Source organism: Callithrix jacchus, chromosome 4 (genome assembly GCF_049354715.1).
Source record: "Callithrix jacchus isolate 240 chromosome 4, calJac240_pri, whole genome shotgun sequence".
NCBI lineage: Eukaryota > Metazoa > Chordata > Mammalia > Primates > Cebidae > Callithrix > Callithrix jacchus.
Window position 1 is genome coordinate 19,294,913 of NC_133505.1, and position 27,412 is coordinate 19,322,324.

The 27,412-nt window shown below is 43.8% G+C and overlaps 1 protein-coding gene across 1 annotated transcript in view; it reads left to right on the top strand.

Moving 5' to 3' along the window:
• The window catches only part of NEDD9 (neural precursor cell expressed, developmentally down-regulated 9), a 192,853-nt gene that overhangs the window by 69,971 nt on the left and 95,470 nt on the right, over positions 1 to 27,412 (top strand). Inside the window, exon 2 of the mRNA XM_035294921.3 lies at positions 4,628 to 4,792. Coding sequence (XP_035150812.3) covers positions 4,781 to 4,792 — 12 coding nt within the window. The 5' untranslated portion in view covers positions 4,628 to 4,780. The remainder of the gene's footprint in view (positions 1 to 4,627; positions 4,793 to 27,412) is intronic.

Consider the following 27,412-nt stretch of genomic DNA (forward strand, 5'->3'; position numbering starts at 1 on the left):
TCCCATTCTGTATGGGTTGCCTGTTCACTCTGATGATAGTTTCTTTTGCTCTACAGAAGCTCTTTAGTTTAATTAGATCCCATTTGGCAATTTTGGTTTTTGTTGCCATTGCTAATGACAGACTGGATAAAGAAAATGTGGCACATATACACCATGAAATACTATGCAGCCGTAAAAAGGATGAGTTCATGTCCTTTGCAGGGGCATGGATGAAGCTGGAAACCTCATTCTCAGCAAACTAACACAAGAGCAGAAAACCAAACACTGCATGTTCTCACTCATAAGTGGGAGCTGAACAATGAGAACACACGGACACAGGGAGGGGAACATCACGCTCTGGGGCCTGTCAGGGGGTGGGGGAATAGGAGAGGGATAGCATTAGGGGAAATACCAAATGTAGATGATGGGTTGATGGGTGCAGCCAACCACCATGGCACATACATACCTATGTAACAAACCTGCATGTTCTGGACATGTATCCCAGAACTAAAAGTATAATTTTTAAACATTTATTAATTAAAAAAGAAAAGAAAGTGGAGGAGGCTGAGTACAGAACTGGAGCCTCAATGCCAGGAGGGGAGGTGAAGAGAAACACCCAGACAGACTAGCACCAAGGAAACGTGTTCAATGATGTCAAATCTTGCAGAGATGTCAAGCAAAGTGAGACGCAAGGTGGTTCACTGGGTTTGGGGAAAAGGGTTTAGAAGAAAGGATGTCAGGAAGGCCCCTTTAATGAGGGAGAGGAAACAAATACAGGACTGTCACCAGTGAAAAGAGAGGAACTGGAAGTGGTAAATATGGACAACGTGGCTATGAAGGTGGGAGAGAACCAGGGCCATAGCTGAAGGGAAAAACAGAGTTTGGGGAGGACTTTTAAAAGCAATGACAAGGCTGAGGTGGGAGGATTGCTTGAGGCCAGGAGTTCGAGACTACTCTGGGCAACAAAGTAGGATGCTCCATTTCTACAAAAAGTTAAAAAATTAGCCAGGCATGGTGGCATGTGCCTGTAATCCCGGCTACTTATGAGGCTAAGACAGGAGGATGCCTTGAGCCCAGGAGTTTGAAGTTGCAGTGAGCTATGATAGTGCCACTGCACTACAGCCCGGGCAGCAAAGTGGCCAGGCTGAGCACAAAATATATAATAATAATAATAATGATAGATAATTACTATATACTATATGCCAGTGTCATGGGCTGAATATTTATGTTGTCCTAAAATCTTTATGTGAAGTCCTAACTCCCAGTGTAGCTATATTTGGAGATGGGGTTCCTAAAGATGTAATTATGATTAAGGGGGGTCATAAAGGTGAGGGCCTGATCCAACAGGATTAGTGTCCTCACCAGAAGAGACACCAGAAATCTCTCCTTTCCCCCGACCAGATGAAGGCCATGTGAGCTGAAGGACTCGGTCAGCCAGGGAAAAACCCGACTTCAACGTCTTGAGGGCAAGGCATGACTGCTGGTAGCAAGTCAGGAGAGAGGTCATTTATGGAGAAAAATCCTATCGATGGCGAGACAGGATGGCATTGAGTGACAGCTGGAGGGATTCACCTGGGCACAAAGGGAGACATTTTCTTTATTGTCGCAAGGATGAGAGAAGGAAAGGGATGGGTTGAAATGCAAAGGGCATCTGCAGAAGTGAAGATGGGAAGTCGAGGGCTCCTGCTTTCTTTGTGGAGTGGTGGGGAGACTGGCTACTGTGGTTAACAGCAAGGTTTAAGATTGAGGCTCAGAAGAGGGACAGGCAATAAAACCAGAGACTTTGAAAAACGTGGGGAAGTTTGAAACATCTTCTGTGTATAAACTGCAACAGCCCACTGTTTGTAGACTAGGGCCCATTCAGTGTAGCATTGCAGAAGATGATCTACTCTCATTTTAATTAGAAAAATAGGAGAACAGGAGGGTGAGCTGGCCAGGGAACTACAGAAGGCTGCCTGACAGTAACAAGGGTCTAGATGGCATTGGTGACCCTGAGTTTGCAGTGGCACCGTCTGCAGCGTGTATGGTTTTTCTAGCCATGCTCAACAGCTGGTTGATCGATGTAGAGTCAGTAAGCAGTTGAATTCATCCAAGGCTGGGCTTTTGCTGGGCAATGCATTAAAAGAACAAAGGGCAAGGAGGTTGAGCATATTGGCAAGAGGAGGGTGAAGTGGGTAAGCTCAGGGGTTTTTAGTAGGCAGAGAGAGAAGTGGGCATGTGAGGAGGATGTGGCTATTTCTGCTGAAAAGACCTGCTCATGCCCCTTTCTGGTGACCAGAGAGCATAGCCGTTGCTGCCTCCTGGAGGAAAAGATGCTGCCAGATGTGGCATACTAATGAGCTGCAGGCTGACAGGCTCCCCAGCTGGTCTCCCTCCTCTGCAGTGGTCCTGACTGGTCCCATCTGGGCAATTCAGCAATTTGTGCTCAGCGCTGCCACAACTCTCAGAGTATGCTCTGGGGGCACAAACCCCTGTGAAAAGATGAGTTTGGTACCAGCTGCCTTCCTAGTGGGGTGGCATGTTGCATCTTCCTGCTGGAACACTTGCCACAAGAAGTAGCAGCCCCTAGACCCAGCCATCCACCTTGATGCCCTACCCCTGCTCCATCCCACAACCCAAGGGCCTTGGTGCTCGAATATATCACTCTTGAGCCACCAAAGTCATTCACCCATGACTTTTTATGAATATCTGCTTTCTGGCCTCAAGTCAGGAAGAAGGACTTAAGGAAGAGCCCACAAAGACCTGGAAGTAGGTTTGCAATCATTTAGACTGGAAGTCCCAGTGTCCTGGTCATTGGCACAGGGTCTAGAAAGGGAGACATGGGTCTCAGGTGGGCGTGGCTTCCTGGCCCCACAGACCTTTTTCCCCTTGAGAAAGTGCATGACTGGAGGACAGCCAGAAGCCCAAAAGCACAAGGCCCAACACAGAGTCCCGGGTGCATGGGGTTAAGGGTAGTACCACCTTTATGGAAAAGAAAGGGGTTGCATTGGAAAGGGCACTTGGAAAGCTTCTAGAGTCCTGGCAGTACTCTCTGTCTTGACTTGGGTGGCAGTTATATTTATAAAGCTATGCATTTATTTTATACAGTTTTCTATATGTGTGTTATATTTCCCAGTAAAGAATTAACAGCGTGTGTGTGTGTGTGTGTGTGTGTGTGTGTGTGTGTGTGTAATTTCTGGTATTGTAGTTTATGGTATCCCTATAGACAAATCAGCTCTGAGAGGTTGTCTTAGGAGCACAGATACCTTGGGCAGTTAAAATGCCTCAAGGTGTGAGTACCTAAAGAAGCAGTAGACAGGGTGCTGGAAACTCAATCACTCTCCCTTCTGGTTCTCCACCCTGCGTGGGGCCAAGATACTGGGGTAACCACACATGGGTTCAGGCAGAGCAAATGAGTCATGGGCCCGTGTCCCCTTGCCTAGCCACTGCAAGTGCCTCAGAGGAAAATTCCTTTTCCCCCCTCTTAACCAAGACTATAAATACTGTGTTTATCAAACCGAAATTACAGGAGGCTGTTCCCATCCTGGTAGAATCGAAAGGAGACCAACTCCCAGTTATCCTGTTTGGAAAGGAGTTCGAGGAAGGCTTCTCTTCCCCCTTGGGTGGCCGCAGAGGTTCACTAAATTGTTTGCTGAGCTTCTATTATGTGCCAGACACAATTCTTATTTTTCTGCTTCACCTTTTAAAGCAACCATTTACTTTTGATTTTTTTATTCTTGATAGGAAAAACACTGTCCTTTTACAAAGATTCACATTACCAGTTCTCAAGAGGATATTCATGTGCCCCATGTGGTTTAAATATCAGGTTTTCTAAGAATGTATATCCCAACTATAGCCTATAAATACCTGCACATACATACACACACACACCATCTCAAAACAGCCTTACAGCTGCAAGATCTTGAACGAGAAGTGAAAAATTGGCCGTACTAACTCGTCGAAAGCTGAGTCCATGTTTTTCCCAAAAAATTAAATTCTGGGCTTTGCATCTAAGCTATTTAAAAGCCACATTTCCAAAACACCAGTTTTTCTCCTTTTCTGGAAGCAAGAAAAGCATATGGCTCCGGTGACCTTCACAAGCTGCTGGTGAGAGGTAGAGTCAGGCACATCTGGTGGCTACAGAATGATAAAAGCAGCCACATATTAAGTTGGTTTAGAGGGGAATGGTGAGGCCACAAGGATGGGAGAATAGAAAATAATAAATAAATGACAAGATCAAAACTTACAGGCAAGGAAGGGTCACTCCCACCTGTACCATCCATAAAAAATATCGGGCAAACATCTACTCATCTCTCAAGATTCCACCCAAGGTTCACTTTCTTCCTTTGTGCCCTCACCGGACCCACTGTACATTTGACCAGAAATGATGTAACATTTTATTGTGTGGTATTATTTTGTTTGTTCAGTGAGACTGTGGGCTCCTTGAGGACAGGACTATATTTTATGCGTCTCTGAAGTTCCAACTAATGCACAGTAAGAACCCCATCAATGCCTTCTTTGGTTGCGTGAATGAATGGATGATGGATTCCTTTCATGAGACTATGAATTTGTCTTTTCCAACTGCTATGATGCAATCCTTAAATGATGAAAAGCATCTCAATTTTTCTCAGAGTTTACCAACGTTTCCACTTCTATCTCCTGTTTTCAGATTCAGTAAGCTGTGAGGTCTGTAACGTTAGACACTGGCAAACACCACATGTTCTTCAAGTAGAGTTATGAAAACGAAGAAACTGGTCAGGAGACTGAAAACAGTGGAACTGTCCTTTCCGAGATCCAGAGCGTCAACATTCCTTGGGGGAAAATGTGGACAAGGGTGAGTACTGAGAGAAAAAAGAAACATACAATTTGTATTCCCCTTTAGACTGCCAGATTTTGCTCTGTTAGGTGAATTTTTTACATAGATACACATTTAGAAATCTCTGGGGAAACAGTCTTCTGGGAGGCAGACAGATTATTCCACTTAACCTAACAGTGCCCGTGCAGGTCTGGAAGTTATACTCACTGAACTATTCATTCCGAAACTGATCGCCCAGGTTTGAAAATAGCCAAGTTTCTCTGTTTGCCAGTCACCTTCCATCCATTCAATTTCCATTTGGTCGTTCCTCAAGAAAATCGAGTTGGCCTGGGGGTAGAGTGTAGGATTAAAGTAATCAATTTTTCAGTAATCAAAATTCAGTAGATGAAGTGATATGTAGTTTTACCTATTAGTTGGCCTCTAAAGGAGGCAGGCGTCATCACACGGCATGGTGACACTGAGGGTCACAAAGACCTGAATTTCGGTCCTTGCTTTTCTGTTTAGTAGTAGCGTTAAGCTGAGCCAGTTACCTGACCCCTTTGAATCTCTGTTTCTGCATTTATAAAATGGTGACAGGAAGATTGTTCAGAGGATGAAATGAGAAAACGCATACGGAATAACTCGGGCACACACACAAAAGTGAATTCCCTTATCTGTTGAGATCCATCAACTGTTTTCTGTATGTCAGAGAATCAACCATCAACTGCACACAGATGAAAAAGCTCTGGGCGCCACGTCAAGCCGACGACAGCCCCATCTCCTTTCTGGGGAAAGGCTCCAAGTTAAATAGAACAAGAAATGTTTTCTTTAAATGCTTTGATAAGTAACAAAAGGATTTCCCTGGAAGGGATTAAAAACAAATTTGATCATCTTATCGTGGTGATGTTTTAAGGTCAAGGTAATGACCTCTTAAAAATCCTCCCTAGGACTAGATTCCATGGCAACGGTCTGCCACAGAACTGGGTACTTCAGAGGCTTCCACCAAACCAAATTATTAATCCAAACTGAAACAAATTATATTCATTTGTGAATTCTCAAGCCATTCAATATAAATACTAATTTCTCTATCAATAGTGAAACAAAAAAGTCTCTCTTTTCTTTTTTTTCATACCTACTCAGCCCGCATTATTAAACTAAGACAAAAACAGAGAGAGACAAGGAGAAAAACATTTCCTGAAGCAAGTCAGTATTTCACTCCAGCTGCGTCTCTGCGATTAACATTAGCTCTATGGTATTTCCAATACATGTTGATTCTCAATTTTTGGAATTCTAGACCTAAAAACCAAATAATTTCACTACCTAAAATTTTTTAACTTGCTTTAGATTGATCTATGTTGAGTCAAAAGGTTCTTTGAGTTCCTTAATTCCATGACTTCTGGGTGATTATTTTCCACATTATTAAACTTTATTTTAACTTTTCGTACACTCAGATACACAGACATGCAAACACATCACTCCATACTACACATGCGTATATTCCTACTGCTCTTTTTTAGTAAGGTGTTAGTTAAAAATATGCACTGAGGTCGGGCATGGTGGCTCACACCTGAAATCCCAGCACTTTGGGAGGTCGATGCAGGCAGATTACTTGAGGTCAGGAGTTCGAGACAAGCCTGGCCAAATTGGTGAAACCCCATTTCTATTAAAAATACAAAAATTAGCTGGGTGTGGTGGTGCATGCCTGTAGTCCCAGCTACTTGGGAATTGCTTGAACCCCAGAGGCAGGGGCTGCAGTGAGCTGTGATTGCACCACTGCACTCCAGCCAGGGCGACAAAGCAAGACTCTGTCTTAAAAAAAAAAAAAAATAGAAAGAAAGAAAGAAAAGAAAAGAAAAATATGGACTGGAAGTTGTACTCCTGATTTGAATCCCAGCCCTGCCTCTACAAGTAACAGGGCCTTGCACGAGTTATTAATCCTCTTTGTGTCTCAGCTTCTTCATCCACAAAATGAGAATGAGAATGCTACCTACCTCGAAGGGTTCATGATCATTAAACACGCAAGTTGCTTCGAATTCTGTTTGGCACATGCTAAGCCCTCCATAGAAGCTTCCTGAGTTTTGCAGCACATAAAAAGTAAAGTCAGTGCAGCTAAAAGAAATCACTGAAGGGAGAAGACGAGAGACGCAGAGCATAAGGAAAGGCCTGGTGGGAGAATGGGCCTTGGGAATCTGGGTCCGGCTAGCCTTGGTTGCTCACCTGAGCTTCCTTAAGCTGTGATTTTTCTGGTTCCAGAGGTGACAATGAAGACACCGTGAGTGAGGGCGTGGCCGAAAAAAGTCACTGGGGAATGCTGTGCTAAACTCATAAATACTCTTAAAAGTAAACCCTTTATAAAAAGCCTCAGCAAATAAAAGCAAGCCTTGAGGGAACTGCACTAATAAATGTGGGGAGGCGGAGAGGTCTCCTCACACCTGGAGAGCCTCCCAGGCTGCAGAGAGGCGGGCACCCTGCAGCATTCTTTTCCTAGGATGGTTCTGTTTTATTTCATTTTCAAAGAGCTGATAGTTAAACATTTACCAATGCACCATTGGAGACAATAAATGATAAAGGGGCTGGCTCAGAAAAAAACAAAAACCTAAAAAAAATAATTAAACTGCAAGCCTTTTTCACCTTTGCATTAGGGCAGGAAGCTGGAATTCAGGCATTTTATCTAAAGAAAAAAAGCCAAATCAGCTAGTGGTGGTGGCTCACGGCTGTAATCCCAGCACATTGGGAGGCAGAGGTGGGCAGCTCACTTGAGGTCAGTAGTTCAGGACCAGCCTGGACAACATAGTGAAACCCCATCTCTACAAAAAATAAAAAATTAGTTGGGCATGGTGGCACATGCCTGTAATCCCATCTACTCGGGAGGCTGAGGCCGAAGAATCACTTGAACTCGGGAAGCAGAAGTTGCAGTGAGCCGAGAATGTGCCGTTGCACTCCAGCCTGGGCAAAAGAGTGGAAAGAGAGAAAGAGAGAGAGAGAGAGAGAGAGAGAGAGAGAGAGAGAGAGAGAAAGAAGCCAAACCAAATCTTTGCTTCACAGAGGGTCAAAGACTGTTGACTGATAGAATTTGAAAAAATTCAGGTCAGATGCAGTGATTCATGCCTGTAATCCCAGCACTTTGGGAGGCCAATGCAGGTGGATCACCTGAGGTCAGGAGTTCAAGACCTGACTGCACAAGATGATGAAACATCGTCTTTACTAAAATACAAAAATTAGCCAGACTTAGTGGCATGTGCCTGTAATCCCAGCTACTTGAAAGGGTGAGGCAGGAGGATTGCTTGAATCCGGGAGGTGAAGGTTGCAGTGAGCCAAGATCACACCACTACACTCCAGCCTGGGTGATAAAGCAAGACTGTCAAAAAAGAAAAAGAAAAATTGCCATTCTTTCCTACTAAATACAAGTTCTACAAGTTCATTTCAGGTCCAACGTACTGATCTATGCCGTACATTTACATCTGCCTCAGGTTTGTAATAAATGCCATAAACAGAGAGATGTGATGAGGACGGGTAATGCATACTCTTTATCACCTCTCTAAAAATGTGATTATTCTGACATATTGTAGGGAATATAAAAACACTATCTAGTGAGAATTATCATCCTACTTCATTATACTTAAAAGACAATTTAACCTGTTCAGTTCTGAGTTGTTCCTTAAGTGTAAAAATGAAAGAATCAGGATCAAAATGAATAACCTCTAAATCCACCTATTGTATCCGCATTTGCTGCCATTACAAAGTATCAGAGTGGGGGCTCAGACAACAGAAATGTATTATTCTCTCACAGTTCTGGAGTCTGAAAGTCCAAGATATGGCCTCGGCAGGGTTGATTTCTGCCCCACCAAGCCTCTCTCCCTGGCTTGTAGACGGCCGTCTTCTTCTTCCCTCCGTGGGTGTCTGTGTCCTCATCTCCTCTTCTCATAAGGACTCCTGTCATATTGGATTAGGGCCCACCCATGTGACCTCATTTTAACTTAATTACTTCTGTGACGACCCTATCTCTAAATACAGTCACATTTGGAGTTCTGGGTGTTCGAGTTTCAACATAAATTTGGGGTGGGGGCCGCAATTCAGTCCATCACACTGCCCAAAGTGAGTGTAATGCGTCCACAGGGACAGTTTGATTGAACAACACCACAGGTTGCATTCCCAGAGAAGCAAATTCTGAGATGGAGATTGGCAGGCTAGAAGTTTGTAGGGAGTGCTCCTGGGAACCTGTCAAGGCAGCAGAGGAAGCAGGATTAGGCAGAGGGAGAAGCTGAAATGAGGATAAAGGCTCCAACAAGTCTCAGAGGCCCTCTGAAGCTGGGATGGTCCTTCTGAGTTATCTGGAACTGAGGCAAGGTGGTGGAAGTTTATGCCCCTGCCTGGACAGTCACTGCAAGTGGGTCGGCCCAGGGGGGAGGCATGCTGTGCCTCAGCTGAGGACAATCTCAAGAGGGGACTCCACAGTGAACTGCTAGGTGCCAACCCTTCCGTAGCTGACAGAATGATTGACTACTCAGCCTGAAGTGGGGTCTCAGGTCAGGGACCCCAGTGTTCACTACGAATCTGAAATTTACTTTCCTCAAGTGAATGGAAGGACTTAGCTTTATCTTCTTAAGAAATTTCTCACACCCTACAGAATGGGAGAAAATGCTTGCAAACCATCCATCTGATAATGGGTTAATAGCCAGAAAAATATAAGGCACTCATACAATTAGAAACCAAGAAAACATAATCTGGCTAATAAAATGGGCAGGGAACCTCAATAGACATTCGTCAAAAGAAGACATACAAATGGCCAAGGCCACGTGAAAAGGTGTGCAACATCACTAACGGTATTAGTCTGTTCTCACGCTGCTAATAAAGACATACGTGAGACTGGGTAATTTATATAGAAAAAGAGGTTTAATGGACTCATGGTTCCACGTGGCTGGGGAGACCTCACAATCATGGCGGAAGGCAAAGGAGGAGCACAGGCATGCCTTTCATGGCAGCAGGCAAGAGAGTTTGTGTAGGGAACTCTGCTTTACAAAACCATCAGCTCTTGTGAGACTTATACCATCAGATCCTGTGAGGCTTATATCATCAGATCTTGTGAGGCTTATTCACTATCATAAGAACAGCACAGGAAAGACCCACCCCCATGATTCAATTACCTCCCACCAGGTTCCTCTCACAACATGTGGGAATTATGGGAGTTCCAATTTGAGATGAAATCTGCGTGGGGACACAGCCAAACCATTATCACTAATCATCAGGGATATGCAGATCAAAACCATAATGAGATATCATCTTACTCCAGTTAGAATGGCTATCATCAAAAACACTAACAAGTGTTGGTGAGGATATGGGAAAAGAGAACCCCTGTACACTGTTAGTAGGAATGTAAACTGGTATGTTAGTCCATTCTCACATTGCTATAAGGAACTACCTAAGACTGGGTAATTTATAAAGAAAAGAGGTTTGATTGGCTCGCAGTTCTGCAGGCTGTACGAGAAGCATGGCTGCAGAGGCCTCAGGAAACTCACAATCATGGCAGAAGACAAAGGGGAAGCCAGCACATCCTACATGACTGGAACAGGAGAGGAAGAGAGCAAAGGGGGAAAGTGCTACACACTTTCAAACAACAGGTCTCATGAGAACTCTCTCACTATCACAAGAACAGCAAAAGGGAAATCCACACCCATGATCCAACACCTCCCAACAGGCCCCTCCTCCAACACTGAAGATCACAATTCAACATGAGATTTGGGTGGAGACATAGAGCCAAACCATATCAGCTGGTATAGTCATTATGGAGCACAGCATGGAGGTTCCTCAAAATTTAAAAATACAATTACCGTATGAACCAGTAACTCCACTTCTGGATATATACCCAAAGGAAATGAAATCAGTACCTCAAAGAGGTCTATTCACCCCATGTTCATTGCAGCACTATTCACAATAGCCAGGATATGGAATCAACCCAAGTGTTGATTCCTTGCTACATGAATGGATTAAAAAAATGTGATACACACACACACACACACCACACACACACACACACACACACACACACACACACACGATGGAATCCTATTCAGCCTTAAAGAAGAAGGAAGTCGTATCATTTGTAACAACATGGATGAATCTGAAGGACATTATGCTCAGTGGAATAAGCCAGGCACAGAAAGACAAATACTACATGATCTCACTTTATATACAGAATCTAAAAATGTCAGACTGATAGAAGCAGAAATGAAAATGGTGGTTACCAGGGATTAGGGGACTGGGAGGATTGGAAAGATGTTGGTCAAAGAGTACACACTTACAGTTACAAGATGAACAAGTTCTGGGAATCCAATAAACAACATGGTGGCATGGTTAAAAATACCATATTTATCATATACTTGAAACTTGCTAGTACAGTAGATCTTAAATGTTCTCAACACACACACACACACACACACACACACACACACACACATAGACGGTCACCATGTGAGGTGACAGATATGTCAATTAGCTTGGCTGTGGTAATTATTTCATAATGTATATGTATATCAAAGCATCATCTTGTCCACTTTAAACATATACAATTTTTTTTGTCAAATATGCTTCAATAAAGCTGAGTGGGGGGGATAGAAAACAAAGAAATTTCTCATAATGTCTCTCAGTAGATCAAAGGGTAACATATTATGAACTCGAAAATATTTGGCCTAGCCCTGGACTGTTAACATGGGTTGGTGGAAACATTGTTTCAAACAGAAAGGTCTGAATTCAAATCTCTACCTTGCTGTTTGCTAATAATTCTTAACTTTTCTGAACCTCCAATTTCTTCCGTGCAAAATGAGTATAATAATATCAATCTTATTGGACTGTTGCAAGACTTAAAAAATGAAGACTTAGATTGTCTAGCCACAGTGCTTGATGCAAAGAAGGCATCTAGAAAGCATTTGCTCCCTTCCCCTTTTGCAGCAAAGAGCTCCTTGGCAGTTACTGATTACAATCTAGAAGCATTTCTCAGCTTGGAGTGTTTCTCAAGTATGTGACTGGAACTACCTGTAAAGATCCTTAAACTACAGATCCCTGGACCCCACCCCATTCTTAGTGAATCTAGTTCATGGGTTCTAGGGTGGAGCCTAGGAAAGTATAATTTTAGCAAATTCCACAGATGTTTCTGACACCGAGAAAAACATGAAGCCCTTTGCTTGAGGCTGTGGATGCTGAGCTCAGTAAGAATATTCTTTAGATTAGACCCCAGGGAGTTCTGTGCTTAGAGGATGCCTGAGGACATTTTCACCTTCTTTGCCATGAGTTCTGTGGAGGTAGATCTCCACACCACATCACAGAGACCTCTTCCCCTTACACAAATACTGTGCATTCCAAAACTAAAGCATACATCAATCACATCAGTTAGAGACTCAAACCAGTTCTTTTTGTTTTATTGAGTTATAAACCACCACTAAAAGGCAATTTCGTGTAGACAGAAATTTTATTGAAGGATGCAGATCCCCTGAGCTTGTCTGGAAAATGAGAAGCCTATTCAAAGATGAAATATCCTGCAGGTGGAAGAGTCACTGGGCCTGCAAAGAGGCATGTCTGGGTGGAGATTTAACTTTCTCATTTAAACCAAATAAAATGGAGGCCCCCACCCAGATGGGATTGGTGAAGGCTTCCTGGGTTTGATTATGGGTCACAGAGTCCAGCTGCATTGCAGAAATTACACTGTCAAGAAGACACTGACCAAGGTCCAGAAAATAAACAGGAGCTGGGATGCAGAAAGTGACCTCGAAGCTTCAACAGGCTTTCCCATGCCTACCAGATGCTTTTCTTGATTTAACACCGGCTCATGTGGTTTTTCAGTGTCTTCTGTGGCTTTCTTTTCCCACAGATGGCCCTTACTTATTCTAAAATACGAAGCTTTGGGGGTTTCTTGAAAATGGCATTTTCACTCAGTAAAAATAAGTCCAGATGACAACCTTATCTGTGGGAAGCCATTCTGGAAAAGGATTAAATTAAGTCTGTTTTTCCCAACTGATCAATAGCCACCCAGACCTAATCGCTTTTCATATGAGAAACAAGATCGTGGAAGCAGCACAGCAAAAATATGCCCATAACAGAGAACTCAAAGACCCTGTACTCACCATCTCCATGTAAGCATCACGAGTGCAGGGATGGTAAGCCCTTTTGTCAGAGATCTCTGTTGCTAATAACAAGACATTCTGAGTTCTCTTTTTTTAGTGAGAGGGCCTTCCATGACTATTTTCCCACGGTTTGCCTTTATATTCTTTTCTAAAAAACTATTTTTCCAGGTTTGACCAGGGTGTTGTACCCACAGAGGCACCGTTACACTGAAAAGAACTACGCATCCCTATACTTTGAGAATTATCCAATGCCCGCTTGGGTTTTCCCTGGCTCATTTACACAAGCACCTTTGAGTACAATATCCAATTAAATGGTAGGTTCCTGCTCATGTTAAAAATCTCTTTTTATTTCTGCCCCATGCTCTGCCATTCCCTAGATACACAGAATTTTGGAGCCAGTAGAGCACCTTCATGAGGACAGTGCTCCAGTGAACTGCGGTAGCGTGGAAAGCGTACAAGCTCAGCGGCTCAGCGCAACACGCTGTCTCAGGGACTCTCCTGGACAGCTGTCCTCAGGGATCTGGGTCTCCTCCATCATGGGGTTCCAGCATCTCAGGGTCTTTCACTTCCATCATGTAGATGACGAAGAGGGAAGGTGTGGGACACTTTAGGGAGAAGGCTAGAAAACAGAGTACATCACTTCCACCAGCACTCTATCGTCCAGAAGTCAATCACATCATCAACCTAAATCCGAAGAAAGCAGCGAGACATAGAGAAGAGCACAGCTGCTGATAGTGCCTGCCTCCGAGAGATGTTAGCTGCCCCTTTCTTTCAACCCCTTTTTAAGGTTTCACAGTTGAGGGAGCTGAGACCCCGGAAGACATGTTACCCTCGGCTAGTCAGTAACAGCCCAGCTCAGTGTTCCAAGGGGCCTCTTGCCCACTCCTATTAATTTCAATTAATGAACAAAAGGGCTCAGATGGTCTCAGGGTAAAGATGGAGCCTTGTTTCCTGCTCTTGTAGGAGGAATATGTCCACTCTCCTACAAAACACGGAGTTCTGGGACAAGGCCTCTTGGTCTGGGAGCTGGCAGATGAATCTTTCAAGGAGCAAGTGCCAGTAGCCAAACCTAATTACGGGAAATGCTTCTTGGCTCCTAAGGGATATAAAATTACTCTGGAGAAAGTCAAGGAAAATAGAAACAGAATACCCCATAATGCTTTATTTGGAGGCCAGAAGTCACCTACTAAGGCTCGTGTTTTGTGTTTGATTCTGTCAAGATAGCTTAAAAGGTGGAGACAGCGTTTGGGGGAAGGAAGGTCTGGATGGTGTCAGGCTGGCTTGCAAGCGTCGCTGTGGCTCATGAAAACATACGTCTTGAAAGGTTGCCCTCCTCACAGTTCCGAGCAAATGTGAGAAACAACAGAGGCCTCCAACAAATACCTGCTCAAGAATGAGGAAATGGACACAGGCAGATTGAATCTCCTTAATGGGTGGTTAAGGCTGTCTGGAGGAGGTAATACTAGTGGAAAGAACTACTGTGTGAAAATCCACATGCATCCTTGCCCCTGTGGAACCTCTACACCAGTGGTAATGGACCATCAGTTACATACCTATTTTTTTAAACTCCGACTTTATCGTCATAGAGGTTATAAATGTATAGGAATTTTTGCCTGAATTTTTAAATTTTCATGTGGAGATCCGGCATTGAATAATTAAAGGCTGCATATTGTTTCTCTTATTTTTAAGGATCTTGGACAAATTATTTAACAGTCTAAGATCTCCTTCACTCCTTCCCTAAACTCCCCATCCCGACATATAACAGCTAGGGAGAGAAAATAAATACCAATAATATCTGCCATTTGTCTGCAAAGTATGGTGCTGACTTAACCTAAATATTTCTTGACCACGTAAAATTAACTAACAATAATCATAGAAAATGGGTTTATAGCAGTACCAGAATTATATTACTTAATTTAGATGCCTTTTCCCAAAATAGAATCACATATCCTAGATTTTACAGATCAGATCTAAGAGTACAGCTAAAGAATTCAGGGATATGTACCTTCATTTTTTCATCTCAAGCTCTTCTTTTCATGCTAACTGTTCCACCTCTTCAAAAAAACATTTATTCTAATGAGTCAGAGAAATATTTACCTATTTTATTAATAGCCTGTTTGAAGTCAGTAAGATGAATGGGTTTGCTGAGTACAGGTTAGTTTATGGCAAAGTCTGGACTCAAATCAATGGCAGGAGAGGGGAGGCAAGCTAGTTAGATACATCCAAAGGACTTGGAAATAGGGAAGCTTTCAGAGCTAAATTAGCAAAATGCCTACATTCAATACTTACACACTAGTAGAACAGAATGGCTCCAATTAGACAATTATGGAATTACGGTAAGCCAAAAATCATCCGTCTATCTGTAACATAGAAGAGTGTGGGAACTTGTCAAACTTCAGTCCTACTGATCTGGGGTACAGTAATGAGGAAGATGACTACATGGTTGCAAGTCAGTGAGTAGAATGTCAAGTGGCTGCATTGTGCCTGACTGGATAAAAGGTATGTGAACAGAAGGCATTGGTCAGCCAACGAAGCAGGAAAGAGAGAGAATCAGAGGGTCAGAGTGGCCCTCTGGATGGCAAAGCCCTTGGTCATGGAAGCATCTAAGAAAGACATAGTCTTAGCCATATTGACCAAAAGTATTATGGTTGCCTTTTTTGTTTGTTTGGAGACAGAGTTTTGCTCTTGTAGCCAAGGCTGGAGTGCAATGGTGGGATCTCAGCTCACCGCAACCTCCTCAGACTCCCGAGTAGCTGGGATTTCAGGCATGTGCCACCACGCCAAGTTAATTTTGTATTTTTGTAGAGACGTTGTTTTCCCATGTTGGTCAGGCTGGTCTCAAACTCCTGACCTCAGGTGATCCGCCCACCCTGGCCTCCCAAAGTGCTGGGATTACAGGTGTGAGCCACCGCACCCAGCCTATAGTTCTCTTTATGAGACATCCCCTGTTGTGAGCAAGAGTGCCTCAAGCCATTGACAGCACCATTCTGAGATCCAGTAAGAGCCCTTGTTCTGATTCTGTGGACACCAAGCAACCTTGTGATAATTTGGCTCGTCACGTAGTGAGACTGTGGGCACCTCTGCCTCACTGAATTCTGGTCTACTTCTCAGCTGTACAGAGTATTTTTCAACTAACTTAATTATATCTGACATGGTATACTGACTCCACCCTAAGCATGCCAACAAAATCACTTTTATGAGCCTAACAGACCTTAGATCAGGGTGTACTCTTTAAGGTAAACACCACCCTACAGCATGCACCTGGGCAGGCAGGAATGTTGCCCAGCAACAGCCCAGACCACAGGACACACTCCTCTTAAACTGCGGCCGAACCAGCCTGTGTAATTTTGACTGAGTCACGTATAAAATCAAGATCAGGACATTCTAACCACATGACCACCTCTAGTGATCTGACCAAATAACTGCCATATCACAAGCGAGGAGCCATCTGCAGACTGGAGGGATGGAAAGAACCTAATAAACCATTTTAACAGGCCATGTCCTAATACTCAATTGTACCCGGGACCCTGTCGTAGAGAGCTTCATCAAAGATATCAATGCTGTTGACAGAGTCATGTTTTCCAGGTTTTTTTCCCACCTGACTCAGTTGTAGTAATTGTTAGGTGATAAAGACAGTGACAGCCCATTACAAAATTCAGCTTCCAGAAGCAGAGAGGTTAAGTGACACCACTTACCTGCTGGGTGATGGGTTAGCATCTTAGCCTTGTCCCTTTCCTATTCTCTGCCCCCAACTCCAACCCCGTCTGGAAGCTCATGCACTTGAGGCAGTAGATTTCACACAAAACCAAGTCGGGAGGCTTTACTATAGAACGTCAAGTAGAAATGTGTAGGAAGGTACGTAAGGGGAATACATGAAGGGGATGAAGAATATTACCTAAACACTTGGGAGCATTATCTGTAGCCCCCAGAACACTTTTTATTTGTGTGTTTTGTGTGTGTGTGGATTGGTGCACTATTGTGCCTTCATACCAGCTTGTCACACATGTATAAACCTATGTCCACAGACATTAACTACTTGGTTTTCGTTTTGTTTGTTTTGTTTTGTTTTGAGACAGGGTCTCGCTCTGTCACCCAGGCTGGAGTACAGTGGCATGATCTTGGCTCACTGCAACCTCTGCCTCCTAGGTTCAAGTGATTTTCCTGCCTCAGCCTCTCAAGTAGCTGGGATTAGAGGCGCACACCACCACGCCTGGTTATTTTCTTGTATTTTTAGTAGAGACGGGGTTTTGCCATGTTGGGCAGGCTGGTCTTGAACTTCTGATATCAAGTGATCTGGCTGCCTTGGCCTCCCAAAGTGCTAGAACTAAAAGCGTGAGCCACCACACCCACACTACTTGGCTTCTTTAAACAGTTTTATTGAGGCATGATTGACATACAATAAATTCTATGTATTTAAAATATAAATTATTTTAATCTGCAATTATACCTTTATTTGTTTTAATTGTGTGAACCCAACCAGATAACCATAAAAACTTCTGTATTAATGATGATTATACTAAGTAGATAAGTCTCCACTTAAAATAAATTGACATATGTATACACTGGTGGAACCATCACCAAAACCAAGATAACAAACATGCCCCTTTGTAATCCCACCTCTGCCACTTCCTACCCTCTGCCCCATTCCTAGGCAACCATTAATCTGCTTTCTGTCACTATACATCAGTTAGGATTTTCCAGAAAATCATATAAATCATGCATATATTATATACTGTTTTGGCTTCTTATACTGAGATACTTTGATTTTTATCTATGTTGTAGTATGTATCAATAGTTCATTTATCTTCATTATTGCTGAGTAGTATTCCTTGTATGGATGGGCCACAGGGTGTTTATCCATTCACCTTATATAGATATTTGGTTTAATCCCAGTTGGGGGCAATTAGAAATAAAACTCTATAAACATTTACGTAAAAGGGTTTGTATGACATAGGCTTTCTTTTCTCTTGGATAAAAACCTAGGAATGGATGATTAGATTATATGATTAGTGTATTCCTGACTTTCTAAGAAACTTCCAAACTGTGTTCCCATCACCAATGTGAGAGTTCCAGTTCCTCCACATCCTTGCCAACACATTTCATAGTCAGATTTTTCTTCTAGCTCTTGCTATTTGAATAGGTATGTAGTGGTGTCTTCTAGCGGCTTCACTTTGCATTTCCCTAATGACTAATGATGTTGGGCATCTTTTCATGTGCTTGTTTGTCATCTGTGTGTGTCCTCTTTAATAAAATATTTGGTCAAATATTTTGTCCATTTTCTTTTTTTTTTTTGAGACGGAGTTTTGCTCTTGTTACCTAGGCTGGAGTGCAATGGTGCGATCTCGGCTCACCACAACCTCTGCCTCCTGGGTTCAGGCAATTCTCCTGCCTCAGCCTCCTGAGTAGCTGGGATTACAGGCATGCGTCACCATGCCCAGCTAATTTTTTGTATTTTTAGTAGAGATGGGGGTTTCACCATGTTGACCAGGATGCTTTTGATCTCTTGACCTCGTGATCCACCAGCCTCGGCCTCCCAAAGTGCTGGGATTACAGGCTTGAGCCACTGTGCCCAGCCCATTTTGTCCATTTTCCAGTTGGGTTGTTTGTCTTCTTATTATTCAGGGTTAAGAGTTTCTTATCTATTCTGGCTACAATTACTTTGTCAGATTTATGTATTGTAAACATTTTCCTCCAGTGTGGGGCTTGTCTTTTCATTCTATTAATAAGGTCTTTAGAAGAGCAGGTGTTTTTCATTTTTATGGAGTCCTGTTTAACTTGTTCTTTTATGGATTGTGCTTTTGGTGTGGTAACTAAGAAATCCTTGCCTCTCCAAGATCACAAACATTTTCTCTTATATTTTTATAGTTTTAGGTTTTGTATTTGTTTCTGAGCCACTTTGAATTAATATTAATATAATGAAAGGTATGAAGTTCACTGTTTTGTATACTGATATCCAAGTGTACCAGCACCATTTGTTGAAAGAACTGTTTCTCCACTGAAGTTTCTTTGCACCTTTGTCTGCTGTCCATATATATGTGTAAGCCTCTTTCTATTCCATCGATTTATCTGTCCATCTTTAAGCCAATATCACAATGTCTTGATTAGTATAGTTTTGCAATTCTTGAAATCCATCAGTATTAATCCTCCAAGTTTGTGCTTCTTGTATAAAGATTTTTTGCTTTTGAGGATTTTTGTTTTTTGCTTTTGCTGTTCTAGGTCCTGTGTGTTTCTGTATGAAGCTCAGAATCCATTTGTTCATTTCTACAAAAATAAAAAGCCTACTGGGATTTTGATTTGGGTAATATCAAATCTATCCATTTAGGAAGAATTGACATTTTTCTCCGCAATGGTTTTATAGTTTTTGGTGTACAAAGAACTGTAAACATTTCTCAGTAGCAGACTGTCAGGAAAATGATCAGTTTCTCCTTCAAGACTGACAAGCTAAATGCCCCAGAGGCTTAAGCTTCTTATGGCAACACAAATGCAGAAACTATAAAAAGGAAACAATAGCACCTATTTCCTCTAGTCATGAATGTTAAGTGAGTTTAACATTTATGCATTTTAACATAGCACCAGTTGTGAAGGCAAACTGCCTGGGTTCAAATCCCAGCTGCACCACTTATAACTGAATGGCCTTGGGAAATTCACAATCTCTCTAGAACTCAGTTTTCTGATCAGCTTAATGCAGAAAATACTAGCACCTCCCTCATAAGGGTCTTCTTCATAAGAATAAAATAAGCTCACTAAAGAATTCTTGTCATATAACAACTAATAAATATTAGCAATTATTGTTGATTTCATTATTAGTAGCACTTAGCATAGTATTGGAACATAGTAAGTATCCGATAAAGAGTAGGTATTATTAGCTTATGTAGCAAACTAGACCAGCTGGTTAACACCTTCAGGTATGCTTCTCAACTGTTTTGAATAACCCAGGCTGAACTGAATTTGCTAGAAGTGGGTTCGTTCCTTAAAAACCTGACCCTGAAAAGGAACATTGCATTCTTTGGATGCTGTATTTAGGACTCTATGTCAGACATGTCTGCTGGATCTCGCCATGATAGTCAAATCTCCACCACAAGTAGCTTTACACTGGCTTCCTCAATCTCTCTCTGGCCTATCTTGGGGTCCAAAATCCTGGAGGAGATTGTATGAATTGTATTTCCTCATTGCTCCTGTAATCCTTAGGGAACTGACATTTTCATAAGGATGCATCTATGCTACCCCTGGCTTGCTCTAGAGTAAAGTCACCAGATCACCTATCATACATACTGGACTGGTTTTATGTTGTGATATAATTTCCAAACCCAGGAAGGCTCTGTGTGCCTCTCATCACCCACCACTACTATCCTCCACCCTCATACACACACACACACACACACACACACACACACACGTGAACTCTCCCTCCTGGCTTGCTGACACAAACTGTCTAATTAGAAACCATTTCTGTGCTTGATGACTTTGTTTCCTATGAAAACACAAATTATCTTTGAAGTAAAAAAGAATCATTAACCTTTGTGTGCAAGAGACAGTTTTAACGTCATAGAGAAAGGCATTGAAGATTTAAGAACGAGGCACTCAAGATGATTAGATCCCAAATCTTTCCTCTCTTGCCAGAGGAGATTGCCATGGTCACTAAAGCTGTGGTACCGGATCAGGTCACCCACGTGGTGACTGCTGCTAGAGAGGAAAACTCAGGAATCCAATGCCTTTCTCCCTCCTTTGTAACCAAGATTCTACCCAAGTTCCCTGATCTGCAGTATCAGGATGGCATTTGAGCCATTTGACCATCCCCCTACCATGGTCAGGAGTTTTAAGAGAAGGGAACACAGCAGTAAACAAAACAAAATCCCCGCTCCCACAGAGCTTACATCCAAGCCAGAGAGATAGGTAATCAGCAAATAAACACAAAGTTTGCAACAGGTTGTCAAGGAGTAAGGGATTTCAAGAATAAAAATAGCACAAGGTAAAGAGATGGAGAATGCCAGGGAATGCTAGTGAAGATAGGGTATTTAAGGATGTTCTTTCTGAGTTGCAACGGTTGAATAGAGACCTGAAAAATAGTGAGTGAGGTGACAGCTGGCCAGCTAGTAGAACATTCCAGGTATGGGAGTGGTGAATGCCATAGTCATCAAGTCGAAGTTTGCTCAAAGTGTTTGAGGAAAATAAAAGAAGCCTGGATGGGTGCAATAAAGAGATCGTTGGAGAGGCATCCAGAGGCCAAGCCATATATGGCATTGTAGGGAATCATAATGACTTTTTAGTACATTCCAAGTGAGCTAGAAAGCCATTGGAATTCCAGGGGAAAGTGACAAGATCTGACCTTGTTTAGAAAAATTAGCTGGGCTGATATGCCTAGAACAGATCGCAGGGGAGCCAGAGGGAAACCAGAACAGACGGTGAGAAGCTGTTGCTGTAGCTCAGGAGGGATATATTGGTGGCTTAGACAAGGAAGGGAGTGGCGAAAGAGGCAAGAAACGGATGTTTTTAATACAGGTTGAAGGATGGGATGTAGGTTTTAGGTTCCATGCCATGAAAGGAGAAAGGTGAAGAATGACTCTAAAACTGGTTATAGCAAACGAGGATGCCATTTACTGAGATACAGAATCATGGAGGAGGTTGGAGGAGGGACAGCACGAGTCTGGTCTGGACATGTGAATTTGGCATCATCTATGAGATATCCAGGGCTCGTGTGGAGTAGGCGGTTGTATACGCACAGCTGGACTTCAGGGGAAGAGTCAGGGCTAGTGATTTGCAGTCATCGCTGTCTGCATGGTCATTAAAGCCACGGCACTGGATACCGTCATCCACGTGGTGACTTGCTAGAAAAGAGGAGCATCCGAGAAAAGACAGTGAGAGGGACCAGCCAGTGATGTCGAGAAGTAACTGGAAAGCATGGTAACATGGAAGCAAATGGTAAAAATCCTCCAAGGAGGGAGTGAGCAAAAGCTGCTGAGGGGTTCAGATGGCATTTTTCATCTCTACAATCCATTACTGAAATTAAAGGAGATGAACACCTGAAATCATATATTAGGGTACCTTGTGCTGCAGGTTAAATACCAGAAATCTCAACTAAAAATAGCTTCAGCCATAAAAGCATTTATGATGTCACACAATCTAATTCTAAGAAAAGAATAATTCTGAGGGTTGGGCACAGTGGCTCATGCCTGTAATCCCAGCACTTTGGGAGGCTGTGGCGGGTGGATCACTTGAGGCCAAGAGATCTAGACCAGCCTGGCCAACATGGCAAAACCCTGACTCTATAAAAATTAGCTAGGTGTGGTGGTGGGCACCTGTAATCCCAACTACCCAGGATGCTGAGGCATTAGAATGGTTTGAACCCAGGAGGCGGAGATTGCAGTCAGCGGAGACCATGCCACTGCACTCCAGCCCGGGTGACAGAGCAAGACTCTGTTAAATAATAATAATAGATAAATAAATAAATAATTCTAGTAGCTTTGAGGTTGGTTAACGCATTGGCTCAAACATATCAAGAATGAAGATTTCTTCATCTTTGGGCCAGGTGTGGTGGCTCATGCCTGTAATCCTGGCATTTTGGGAGACCAAGACAGGAGGATCCCTTGAGACCAGGAGTTTGAGACCAGCCTGAGAGCAACATAGAAAGATCCTGTCTCTAAAAAGATAATATCAAAAGAAAACTAAGGGGGTACTGCTGTAGCTCTAGATGTCACATCTTCTGACATCAGTGTCCAGAGGTGGAATAAAGAAAATAGCCTTTCATTGTGTCTCCTTTTAAGAGTTAAGAAACTTTACCAGCAACCTCCTGCATAATTTTCTTTTTAATGAAGCCAGAACTGTACCATGTACCCATGTCTATAACAGTCCTGGAAGGGAGAATGATATAAACTGATATCACACATTGGGGCTGGTGAAGAGTCCAGAGTCTCTCAAAGCACATGGCTGCTCTGAGGAAGGTGGAAAAAGTCAGAGTTCTGTAAGCAAGAAGGAAGAGTTAAAACGGTGGTTCTTGCCAGGTGCAGTGACTCACGCCTGTAATCCCAACACTTTGGGAAGCCGAGGCGGGTTGATCACCTGAGGTCAGGAGTTCAAGACCAGCCTGACCAACATGGAGAAATCCCATCTCTACTAAAAATACAAAAAATTAGCTGGGTATGGTGGCACATGCCCATAATTGCAGCTACACAGGAGGCCAAGGCAGGAGAATCACTTGAACCCAGGAGGTGGAGGTTGTAGTGAGCCAAGATCCTGACATTGCACTCCAGCCTGGGCAACAAGAGCAAAAGTCCACCTCAAAAAACAAAAAAAAAGGGTAGTTCTTGGTTCAACAACCAATACTATCTGCAACAGGAGCATTTGGCATTCTAAACATGCCTGTCTTTCCTCCACAGCAATGATACGAATATAGGAAATTATGAATAAAAACATTCATTATCTCTGAACCAAGAGAACAAGGTTTTCTTCTCAGACTAGTGTTTGAGCAACCACTGAACTTTTTTAACTAGAATCTGTGGGTTCAAAGAGACCTTGAAGGTTCACATATCCTCAATATAAAATCCCCCTGACTTCATATATTAGACAAGATCCCAGCAAGAAATATAGGACACACCCAAATTATCCTAATGTAACAGGAACTCAGAATATTTGATGCCAGGACTAGCTACAAGTGAGGCCATGACATGGCAAATCCAAAAGGCAATGCGGTGGCCAGGGCTAGTATCAGAGAAGCCTCCCTCACCGTGCCTAGGAGGCAGAAGAGGGCTATAAGCATGGGGCCCCCAACAGGAGTCAAGACCATTGGTTGAGGGTCACAGCTAGGCCACAGTGGCCTTGTAGGGATGGGAGAGGTGGGCGAAAATGTCCAGACTTTACTTCCTTCTCCACCCAACTGGAAGCCAAAGGGCAGAGGCACCCACCAATGGAATATCTGCAGGTCAGACTCGGGTACAGAGCGAGGGAGAGAAGGGTGGAGATGGCACTGGAGGAGCAAATGGAAGACACCCAGTCTGCCCCATGATGGAGGCCCAGCCACTCCTGAGGCTGCTCATTTCCCCTGGCCAGTTCTGCCAGCTGGGAAGTTCCCAGTCAATCCGGGGTCCATACAAGACAGGTCTAACTCTTTACTTAAGTGAAAATACTTTAGATAGAGGACAACAGCCCACACACCTCACAGCCGAGTGGTGGAGTGAACGTCCTTGAAATGTTACTTTAGTTCCTTGGCTCCAGGGTACCTAGTGTCTGACGGAGCTGGAAAGCTGAGGTCTCCATACATCTCCCCCTTGACACATTGTTTCTCAACTGGAGGTGATTGCATCCCCCAGGAGACATCGGTAATGAATAGAGACCTTTTTCATTGTCAAAAATAGGGCAAGGCATGCAACCGACATCTAGAGGGCAGAGACCAAGGATGACGCTAAACATCCTGTAATGCACAGGGCAGCCCCCACCACAAAGAGTGATCTGACCCCAAACGTCAATAGGCCAAGGATGAGAAGCCTGCTCAGGCAGGAGCTGAGCCTGGGCAATGCTGTAGCTGTAAGACCCTTGGCAGGAGCCACCCTCGATGGTCCTCTGGGAAATGTGGGCTGAAATCTTTGTTTTCAAGGTGAGCTGGTGCAAAACAGTGCTGGAGTCCTTGAAAAGCTGGGGGGAATAAGCAGCAGTGGAGCTTCGGGGGTGCAGAGAGTGGGAGGAGAACCAGAGCTATTTGTCTGCAGTGGAAATGGCAATTGTTGAATTTCCCCTTGCCTGGCCCTGGCTTTTCCGCTATTGCAAGGGGGAGCCCTGAGCCACCCTTGACATCCTGCGAGCCATCCTCACATCACAGCATCAGCTTTCACAGGCAAGCACGTAAACAAGAAGACCAGCCATGAGAAACATAAGAAAGAAATAAAAGTTGTTTGGTCTGCTGTCAGGAACAGATTGTTGGAATATTCCAACCCCAGTCCAAAAGGAACAACCAACAATAACAACCGGGAGGCCGCAGCCCACGCTGGGACACACGGAGCCTTCGCTTTCCCGGTGCCGCGGACCAGTTCCAGGAGAATGCGCCGCTGGCATCATCCTCTGTTTTTTTCATGGCACAGGGAGCTCTCGTGTCTGTCCAAGCACCCACATTAGGGCCAAGAAATATGAAAATGTCATCTATGAGAATGAATCAGGAGCAAGTGAACTTCTCATCTGCTGAAAGTCAGCAGGTGTGAGTATTCTGAGAAGCATCTGCAGTCCTACAGCAATTCCTCATTTATTTGGCATCAACAGATCAGCTGGAAATATTATCTTTTAAGTGACTCTTGCACATATCTCATGTTTACCCTATTTAAGAATATTCTGAATGATGTAACCTTTTAGGGTAAAGACGACTTTCCAAAAGCTATCTACTGCCTTTGCTTCAACCAAGTATATTGACAATATTTCTATTTTTTAAGTGGCTCAGAATAATGAATACAAGGTAATAATAAAATAATAAGATGTCTGAGACCCAGGCGCAGTTTGTCCACACATTAGATGAACCCAAAGCAGATCCTTTTTTTTTTCCAGTTCTTGCACAAGCTCCTTATAGCTGTTCTTTATCTGCCCTTCGTGTAGCTGCGTAGCTTCTATCTTTGCTTACCTCTCCCAGCCTGCCCATCTGTAATCCCTGCCCTCTAGTGATTACTGCTATGGGCTAGGACAGTGGTTCAGAATGTTGGCAGCATGCTGAAATCTCGTGGGTCCCATCTCCAAAATTGTGATTTCACTGGTCTGGAGTATGACCCGGGTATGAGGAGAGTTTGCTGCAGCTCCCTAGGTGATTGTGTTGAGTAGCCAAGGCTGAGAACCACTGAGATGGGAAATCCAGTATCTTATCTGTTAGAATTGTGCATAAAGTAAGAGTTAAGATGATCTGAGAGATTTTCCTACAAATAAGCTTTAGTGTGTAAACCTTTTTGGCATGTATTTTGAGCTCTTTGAATCTTCAACTTTCTCATTCTTAGCTGAGCCCCAGCAATGTGACCTCAGTCTAGGAGAGAGGTAGAGTGGACCAGTGGTTAAGTGTTTGGGGTCTAGAGCTCAATTACCTAGGTTCAAACCTCAACTCTGTGGCCTTGAGCAAGTGTCTTAAACTTTTTGAGCCCTAGCCTCATCAGTAAGTGTTGGAAGGACTCAGTGAGTCGATGCACAGAGAGGGCTAAGGACAGGGCCTGGTGCACCACAGCACTCAACACACTCAGCGTTACAGGCAAGGTCTGGTAGGGTACAGAATTCACTTCAGATGAACAAGGAGGAGAGGCAGAGGTGTGGACAGGGATAAGAGCATAATCCAAGGCTGTTGTGCTCCCCAGAGGCTTGCCACAGTGAGAAGCTTGACTAGATTGGGCAGGGACCGGGAGGGGAAGAAACTGTGTTATTAGATCCCAGGGAAAGCAGAGGCTGTGTAGAGAAGCAGGGAGGGAGCAGAGAGGAAGCACCCGACCTCCCATTCTCCCTCCGGTCTCTGACCTCCTGCAGGAGCCTCCCTCCTGCTGGCTGGACCCAGTAAGAAGCCAGGGAGTAAAGGGAAGCAGCCCTCAGGCTCAGACTCTCCGGAGGCAAAGCAAAGCAAAGGAAGGAAGAGAATGAATCTGGGTGGGTGGGAGGCAAATAAAGAAGAACCAGCTCAGTCAGCTATTACTAATCATTCGTAGCTGGGAAGTCACCAAAGAAAGTCCCTATTGCCCTAGAGTGGGTGAATGCTACACAACATCCGCTGTAGAATCAGAAAGAGAATAATGTGCCTCCACCATGGACCTTTAGCACCAAACTGAGATGGTTCAACACTGTTATGGGCAAAAGTCTAATTTATTATTATTTTTTTTTTTTGAGACGGAGTTTCGCTCTTGTTACCCAGGCTGGAGTGCAATGGCGCGATCTCGGCTCACCGCAACCTCCGCCTCCTGGGTTCAGGCAATTCTCCTGCCTCAGCCTCCTGAGTATCTGGGATTACAGGCACGCGCCACCGTGCCCAGCTAATTTTTTGTATCTTTAGTAGAGACGGGGTTTCACCATGTTGACCAGGATGGTCTCGATATCTTGACCTCGTGATCCACCCGCCTTGGCCTCCCAAAGTGCTGGGATTACAGGCTTGACCCACAGCGCCCGGCCAAAAGTCTAATTTTTTTAACACGTCCTGAGCTCCGTGGGAGTCTCAGGACTTGGGGCAACGTGTCTTGTCCCTGTGGGGTAGTTTGTGCTGCTCTCTAAGCCTTCGTCACCAGCTCGCCCAGGTCTCTTTTCCATCCCCTGCCTCTGCCTGTCAGAACTCCGACCTCCTAGCTCACTTCCTTTGCTAATTGAAACACATTCCTGAGCCCAATTTGCAGCAGGCTTTGGAATTTCTTCCTCCACCACTTCCCCACCCCCAAACGCCACCTCTTTCTTCTCCCTCCTGAATGTTGACCTTTTGTCTAATAAAAGCTTCATTCTTCCAGCCTCCCACTATTGACTTAAGTCGCCATTCTTGGCTGTGTTTCCATTTGCTCTCCAAAACCATAGTCTCATTGCCTATCAAGTACTCGCGGTGTAAGTAAAGGCAGAAACCCCT